The 8720-nt window shown below is 49.0% G+C and overlaps 1 protein-coding gene across 1 annotated transcript in view; it reads right to left on the reverse strand.

Annotated features, from left to right (window-relative positions):
• The window catches only part of si:dkeyp-72e1.9 (syntaxin-binding protein 4), a 41108-nt gene extending 36677 nt beyond the window's left edge, over positions 1-4431 (reverse strand). The window contains exon 1 of the mRNA XM_042341267.1: positions 4367-4431. Coding sequence (XP_042197201.1) covers positions 4367-4431 — 65 coding nt within the window. The remainder of the gene's footprint in view (positions 1-4366) is intronic.
• Between the last annotated feature and the right edge of the window lie 4289 nt (positions 4432-8720).

The raw sequence follows: 8720 nt of genomic DNA on the forward strand, positions 1-8720 counted from the left end.
ATTATTGAAATATTTATTTCTAACAGCGAAGTCCCCAAGCCGATTGACTGATCTGGAGGTGAAGTCACCAGGAGAACCTCCCCTCTCTCTTTGTAAACTGTCGCGCAATCTTTGACGTCTCAAGGTGTGATGTTTTACGGAGAGGAAGGAGTTTCTCTTGTTTGACATCCACCTGAAACACTCAGGCAGGGCTTTGGTTAGTATCTCACTACAAGGACAGCACCTCTCTGACAGTACAGGGCTCCCCCATCCTCACCCAGCACTGGACTGGAGCATCAGCCTAGACTCTGAGCTCAGTTAGGTCTGAGATTTAGATGAATGATTTTAGTGATTAGCGTGACAGAGTAACCAGCGTGATTGGTAGCAAAAGCACGGTTGAAAAGATTGGTCTTAAATTGGGTTTTGAAGCTGGAGAAGGAGGGACCGAGAGCGGGGAACAGAGAGCACTGATGGTGAACTGGAGACATAGGAATAATAATAGTAATAATAATAATCCTTGCACTTGATACAGCGCCTTATCACATCTTCGAGACATCTCAAAGCGCTTCACAGAATATACCGTAAAGTGAATTGACTGTATATTTTGTGGGCGAAACGCGGCAGCCAATTGCGCAAAGCAATGTCCCACAAACAGTCGTGGATTGAAGTGACCAATTTATTTTTTTTAAGGAATTATTACCCCCGGAAAAGCGAACCACCAATCGATTAACAACCGGGTTCCTACTAACTGCGAGGTAAACAGAGGCATGTGGAGTAAGGAAACTTGCCCAACATATTGCCCTGCCAGGAATCAAACCCAGGTCTCTCGCTTGCAAGGCGAGTGCTCTAACCACTGAGCTACAGGACTCCAAAAGGAACATAAGAACATAGAAATTGCTGGACAAAAACAGACAAGGTCCATCTAGTTCACCTTCTACCATCCTGGTAGTCACATGCTACAACAATGGAGATGGCAAATCGTTCTGTATGGATTAATCTACAACAGAGTGGAAAGCTTTGGGAGCTTTCACCCTATACCTCCACCCTCTGTGTAAATACAAGTTGTTGTATGTTGTGGAGGTAAGGAAATGCCAAGTGGGAGACCCGGATGTAGGGTTTGAAGGACAGTAATAATCTGACTGATAAATCTCATTTAGTGATTAGAAGCTTCTGAAAACACCTTCACTGACGTAATGAATAATTCTTCCAATTCACGTCTCACCGTATGTACTCCTCTCTCTGTCTGCGTTCCTCACCTCAGAGACGGCGGTGTTAGCTTTCCGCAATCGTTGTCTGTTCTTAAACATTATTTCATTTTACAAGTTCTAACAATCGACAGTTTTAATAAAAATGAAGCCTCACAAAACTCAGCCTCTGGTCGTGAATCTACGCGATTATTGTGACACTGACCAAAGAGATATACGGCGCAGAAAGAGGCCATTCGGCCTATCGTGCCTGTGCAGGCTCTCTGAAAGAGCCCCCCCGGTTTAATCCCATTCTCCGATCTTTCCTCTCCACATTTCCGCATCCCACCTTTTTTTATTTCTTCTTTTTAGATATTTCCCTAATTCCCTTTCAAAGTGCAACACAAAGTCTGACTCAACACTCTGGTAAAACTCTCTCCCCAAACCTCTCCTCTGCTCTATCGGTGATTACCTTCAGCCCTATAGTCAACAAACAGTGGGAATTATTTCTCTCTGTTATCAACCACCACCTCGTAATATTAAAGCCTCTCTCAAACCTCTTTCTCTCTCTATCTCTTGTCTCTCCCTCTCTCTCTTAGGTCTCTCTCTCTCCTCTCTCTCTCTCTCTCCCTCAAGCAGACCCAGTTTCTACGAACCGTTGCAAACTAAGACCAGGACAGATGTGCAACCCCAACAAGTTACTAGTGATATCCAGTCAGTGTCACTCACTCCACACAATTCAACACAGGTTCCAGGAAGCAGCGAACGTTAACGACACTACAACACAACATGGTTTACATTCACACAGCGCCTTTCCCATCAGGTGGACAGCTCAAAGGGCCTCGGCGGGGCTGGATGGCTACCTGAGCCAGGAGGGGGTGAGGGGAGAGGGTGGGAAATGTCAGGCGGATCCCCCTCCCCCACCCACCCCCTCCCCTCCAACCCGATTGAGCTGATTTATATAATATTTTCCGCAAATATTTGGACAGTACCTGCTGGGCTTGACGTGCTCCATCGTTTCAGGTCATTAGACAACGAGACTGCCCATCCCACCGCCAACCACCCCCACCCCCCTCAACCTCCAGCGAGTGACCTCAAACGTTGCTATAGAGACCCGGCTCCCGCATCAGGAGCTTTAATCATCAGATCTGCACTCAGAGCAGTTATCAGATTAAACCAGTTTATCCGTCCGCCCCCACCCCACCTCTGCCCGCCCGCCCGCCCTCATTGCTGGATTCTGTGGGCGTATCGCCAGATTCATCTGTTACGTGTGTGGGCAGCTTTTGTCCGCTGAACAGTTGCGGTAAACCCCGAATAACTCGTTGCTCGCTCCAAAGGAAAGGGCTCAGTCGCGAGTTTTCTCTCCCCGCCGACACCATCAACAGCAACAAACGGCATTTACGCAGGGCCTCTCGCGTCAGGAGGAACGTGCCAAGGCGCTGGGCAGCCAAGGGATTTTGCACCCGAGTTGTGGGCTGGAAGCAGGAGGGGGTTTGGAGCACAAAGGGAAAGCGAGGGGCAGAGGGCGAGCGAGGGGCAGAGGGCGAGCGAGGGGCAGAGGGCGAGCGAGGGGCAGAGGGCGAGCGAGGGGCAGAGGGCGAGAGAGGGGCAGAGGGTGAGCGAGGGGCAGAGGACGAGCGAGGGGCAGAGGGCGAGCGAGGGGCAGAGGGCGAGTGAGGGGCAGAGGGCGAGTGCGGGAGGGGGAGAGGGCGAGCGAGGGAGGGGGAGAGGGCGAGCGAGGGAGGGGGAGAGGGCGAGCGAGGGAGGGGGAGAGGGCGAGCGAGGGAGGGGGAGAGGCAGAGGGGCTCCGGGATGGAGCAGGTGCCCCCAACCTGCCCTGAGCGCCCGCACCAATCACAGGCTGGCACGGCCCTCCGATAGACCAAAGGCCAACGTACGATGCCCGACGATGCCATCTCGTCGGGGGAGTTACGTGGTCAATATTACATTGCAGTTACTTACAAGAATTTGCACGATGCGATGAGTTGACACATTAAGGGCGAGTGAGGAGTGAAGCGACGTCCCTCATTAGTAGTTTGCACAGGGAGTGGCCGGGATACTGGCAACAGGACAACTTCAGGAATAGCGACAAGTTAAGGACAGGGTCGAGCGATTTGGCGTTTACTCAATCAGCCAAACTCTGAGGCAATTGTCGTGGATTCAAGCCCCACGTCAAGAGTTTGAGTTCACGGTCTAAACTGACCCTCCAAATCAGAGCCGGCGGGTGGGGGGATGGGGGGTGGGAGTCGGGGGGTGTTGTTGCATTGTCAAAGGTGCAGTCCTTAGGATGAGATGTTAAACCGAGGTCCCTGTTCTGGTGCAATGTTAAAGATCCCGCGGCACTATTCGAACAGAGAAGGGAGTCTCTCTCTCTCTCTCTCTCTCTTTCTCTCTCTCGCGGTGTCCTGGTCAACAATCCCCCCAAATAAAATTGGTCACTCGTTCCACGGCTGTTTGTGGGACGCTGCTGCTTGTCAATTGGCTGCTGCGTTTCGCCCACAAAAATACGCAGTCAACCCACATTACGGTATATCCTGTGAAGCGCTTTGAGACGTCTCAAAGAGGGGTGGGACACTAACCGGCCACCAAATGCTGAACACCAACAGTGCCCTCTTTATCTGTGCGGGGGTCGGGTGTCAACAACAACAATTTGGATTTATATCGCGCCCTTCACGTGAGTTGGCATCCCGGAGCGCTTAAGAATGTCAGAGAATTAGCCACGAGAAGGTATCCTCACTTCTGAAAACTAACATCCCTCTCGATGTCTGAGTCTGTGTGTGTATGTGTGTGTGTGTGAGTGTGTCTTTCTCTCTGTCTCTCTCTTAGTCTGTGCATGCGTGTTTCTCTCTCTCTGTCTCTCTGAGTCTGTGTCTGTCTGTCTCTCTCTCTCTCTCTCTCTGTGTCTGTCTGTCTCTGTCTCTCTGAGTCTGGGTATGTGTGTGGAGGCTGGAGATGGAGGGAGATGGGTGCGGGGGGGGTGGGACGGGAGAGAGGGAAACTTCACACACACCAACAATCAAATGAATAAGATGCTGGTTGCAGTGAGCTCAGCTGATCATCGCTTTACACATCAAATGCAAGGATTATTATTATATTATTATACAGATCAGCCTGCACATGCCCCCCACCCAACCCCCCACCCCACCCGCCCGCCACACAGACACACACACTAATGCAACCGTGCCTCAGCTCGTGTCACTTACCAGTAAATTAACGAGAGACCATCCAAAGCCTCAAGCTCTCTCCCAGGAGGTTTCAGATAAGACATCTCATCCAAAGGAAACGGAGGGTCGGGTCAGGGTTAGAGTTAGGTCAGGGACTGGGCAATTCTGCTCCCGAAACTCCTCCTGGACAGCCTGACAGCCCGTAGGCTGAGAGCTCCTCCACCGCCTTCGCTGTCACGTTGGATGTTGCAAGCGATAGCGGAGGATGGAGACTCCCGTTAATCTGGAGCCGGACACGTGATGGCTCACCTTTCCACACCGCCCGGGCAGCTCTCGCAGTAAAGATCACCCAGCAATGGCTAGGAGCGGGCATTGCTGCCCACCATCACTCCAGGGCTCCTCGCACTGTGCCTTCAGTCAGTCACCTTGTCTCCAATGGCAATACACAGCCCACCGACAGTGACTGATAATCTGTGTGTGTGTGTGTGTGAGGGAGCGGCCATGGTTTAATCTCTCACATGATTACCTTTACTTCTGACTGTGGCTGGATTAACCTTTTGTGGGCCTGGCTCCGAAGAGATTTGTGTGCCCCCCCCACATTGTTTTCATCTGCTCTATTTATTTGTTCTTCCCTTGATGGAAATATGCCCATTTAACCACTTACCCAATCGGCAAAATTTAACACTGTAATGATGATCAATAAATGATGATTAAAAGACTGACAAGCGGTGTCCTGTGGTGTAGTGGCTAGCCCGCTCGCCTCGCAAGTGAGAGGACCCGGGGGCTATTCCCGGGTGTGGCAAAACCTTAAACAAGTGTCCTTACTCTGCACGCCTCTGGTTACCCAGCGGTAAATAGGGACCCGGTTGTTAGTCGATTGTCAGATCGCATTGTTAATCCTCCCCTGCTGAACACCGTCTCTCTCTTTCTCTTAACTATCCTCAATCTTCCTTCGTCTATCACTGACTGCCTCTCTGGGCCTCTGTGTGTCTCTCTAGATCTGATTAAGGATGTGGTAGTGCAGTATTTAGGGCACAATATAATTAGGCCAAGTCAACATGGCTTTACAAAAGAGAAGTCATGTTTGACAAATCTCATAGAGTTTTTTGAGGACATTTCCAGTAAACTAGATAAGGGTTAATCAGTGGATGTGGTCTATTTGGACTTCCAGAAGGCATTCGATAAGGTGCCGCATAAAAGGTTAGTCCAGAAGATAAGGGCCCATGGAATTGGGCGGAGCATATTAACGTGGATTGGGGAATGGTTAACGGGTAGGAAACAAAGAGTAGGGATAAACGGGTCCTTTTCAGATTGGTGGGATGTGACTAGTGGAGTGCCACAAGGATCAGTCCTTGGGCCTCAGCTATTTACCATCTACATCAACGATCTAGATGAGGACATCGAAGTTAATATATCTAAATTCGCGGATGACACAAAACTAGGAGGAAGTGTCAACACAGAGGACGACATTAAAAAAATGCAGCGAGACATAGATAGGTTAGGTGATTGGGCAGGTAGGTGGCAGATGAAGTATAATGTAGGGAAGTGCAAAGTCATCCACCTCGGGAGCAAAAACAGTAGAGTGGGTTATTTTTTAGAAGGGGAGAGATTGGAATGTGTTAGCGTCCAGAGGGACTTGGGTGTCCTTGTACACCAATCACAGAAAGTTAGTCTGCAGGTGCAGCAGCAATTAGGAAGGCGAACGGTATGTTAGCATTCATTATGAAAGGATTAGAGTATAAGAGTAGGGAAGTCTTGCTGCAACTGTATAGGGCCCTGGTGAGACCACACCTGGAATACTGTGTCCAGTTTTGGTCTCCTCATTTAAGGAAGGATGTACTTGCCTTGGAGGGGGTGCAGCGTAGATTTACTAGGTTAGTACCAGGGATGAAGGGGATGAGTTACGAGGATAGGCTGACCAATTTGGGCCTATATTCTCTAGAATATAGAAGAATTAGAGGGGATCTTATAGAAACCTATAAGATCATCAAAGGGCATGATAGAGTAGATAGTGGGAGATTGTTTCCCCGGTTGGAGAAACTAAAACCAGGGGTCACAACCTTAAAATCAGAGGCAGCCCTTTCACACTGAGTTGAGGAAGAACTTCTTCACTCAAAGGGTGGTGAATGTATGGAACTCACTACCCCAAAGGGCTGTTGATGCTCAGTCCTTGAACATATTCAAGACTGAGATAGATAGATTTCTTATTGCAAAAGGGATTAAGGGATATGGGGATAAGGCAGGGTCAGGTTATTAGCTGGAGTTAGATTAGAAGATCAGCCATGATTGAATGGCGGGGCAGGCTCGAAGGGCCGAATGGCCTACTCTTGTTCCTACGTGTTATGTTATGTTATCTCTAACTCTCTCCTTCTGTATCTCTCTGGATTTCTCACTCTCAGTCTGTGTGTGTGTGGCTTCCTCTCTATGTCTCTGCATTTCTTCTGCTTCTGTGTGTCTCCATCTGCCTCTCTCTCACTCAGAGTCTCTCTGTGTCTCTTTCTGTATCTCTGTGTCTCCATCTCTCGGTGTCTCCCGGTGTTTCTCCCACTCACAATCTGACCCCACGATTTGGTCAGTTAGGAGTGTCCACCTTTCTAGATCCAACCGCGCATTAGGCTACCACTTCTACCCCTACCCACCCTACCCTCCACTCTCTCTGATCCCTCCCCGCCTACTCGGGTCCAAATCCCTGACTGTCCAGTGCCTTGGGACGTCCTCCTGATGTGAAAGGCGCTGTGTAAATGTAATTTGTTGTTGTTGGTATTCGATAACACAATGGAATGGAGAGGCTGGCAAGGGCCGAGGTCACACGTGTGTCACACACATTGGAGACTCCCGGTGTGATCAGGAAGGAGCAGGCTGGCTTCCGTTCTCGTGAGGAATGTGTGGGACAGGTTGTGGCTCTGTATGAGATCGTGGAACGTGGAACGGCTAAGTGGAAACCCACCTACACTGCCTTCATCGACTTTCGCAAAGTTTCAACCCTGCGCCTCATGAGGCCCTCATGATGAAACTGGAAGCCATGGGAGGACATGGCCGAATCCTGGATTTTATCCAGATTGTGTATGTGTGTTTAGTTAGATTAGTTTCCATTTGTATGTGAATGTCAGACACGATCTGATGTCTGGTGGTCAGGCAGTGAATTTGGGCACAATTACCTGTACTGAGGAGTCAGCTCCCTCTCGTGGAACACACGCAACAGTACAACCTTTAATCTAGTGAGCAATCTAATAAGGGCACCGCTCACTCTATACATAGAGAAAAGTGAGTAGATTTACAACCTGTAAGGTCGGAGCACACGCAACCTGTTAAAGGGCTGTTTAAACCATAAGCAGGACATCTCTGTCCCCATTGTACCTCTGTCCTGTTAAAATAAACATTCCTGTTCATCTCATAAGAATTCACTAGACTATAGAAAACCAAGGTCCAGCTAGTTCGCTTTCCACCATCTGCCAAACTATACACTGTATCCTGAGATATCATTTTCTAGCGGAAATCTACCTAATTTGTTCTTAAAACAAACAACATTGCCTGCTTCCACTGTCTCCCTAGGGAGCCTTTTCCGTAAATTTACTACATGCTCACAGAAGTAGAGTGTCTGCAGATTCGATCTGAATTTACCCCGCTTCAATCGCAGGCCGTGTCCTCTGGTTGTACTGTTCAGCACAAGATAAAACAGCTTATCATGGCCTACATTATTTAGTCCCTTTAGCATCTTAAAGACCATAATCATATCGTCCCTCAACCTTCTCTTCTCCAGTGTGAAAATGCCCAGTTTGTCTAATCGCTCTTCGCAAACCAGTCCCTCCATCCCCTCAGTTATTTTGGTTGCCCTTCTCTGTGTCCTCTCAATCGCTGCAATGTCCTTTCTGTATTGGGACGTCCTCCCGACGTGAAAGGCGCTCAACAAATGGAATCTTGTTGTTGTTGTTGTTAAGGTGACCAGAACTGCGCACAGTGTTCCAAGTGTGGTCACACCAGTGATTTATAAAGTGGCAGGAAAACCCCACAATTTCAGCTCAATATTGCCCTTTTCATACAACCCAGCCTCTGGTTTACTTTACTCACTGTTACCGAGCCCTGTTGCGATAGCTTCAATTTATTGTCAATCAGGATCCCCAGGTCCTTTTTATTTTCCGTACAGATTATTTTCTTACCATTTAAATAATAGTCCCTTCCTGGATTCTTTGTCCCTATGTGAAGCACATGGCATTTCTCCAGCAGTGGCCCCTGTCTTCCTGGTCTATATGTAAGTGTGTATCTCCCTCCAACTCGTGTATATGTGACTATGTCTCTGGGTATATCTGCCTCTTTCTTTGCTGTATCTGTCCTTCCCTCTCTGTGACCAATATCCTCTGCATATGTGTGCATGTGTGTGTCTCCGTGTGTGTGC

Source organism: Callorhinchus milii, unplaced genomic scaffold (genome assembly GCF_018977255.1).
Source record: "Callorhinchus milii isolate IMCB2004 unplaced genomic scaffold, IMCB_Cmil_1.0 Scaffold16, whole genome shotgun sequence".
NCBI classification, from domain to species: domain Eukaryota; kingdom Metazoa; phylum Chordata; class Chondrichthyes; order Chimaeriformes; family Callorhinchidae; genus Callorhinchus; species Callorhinchus milii.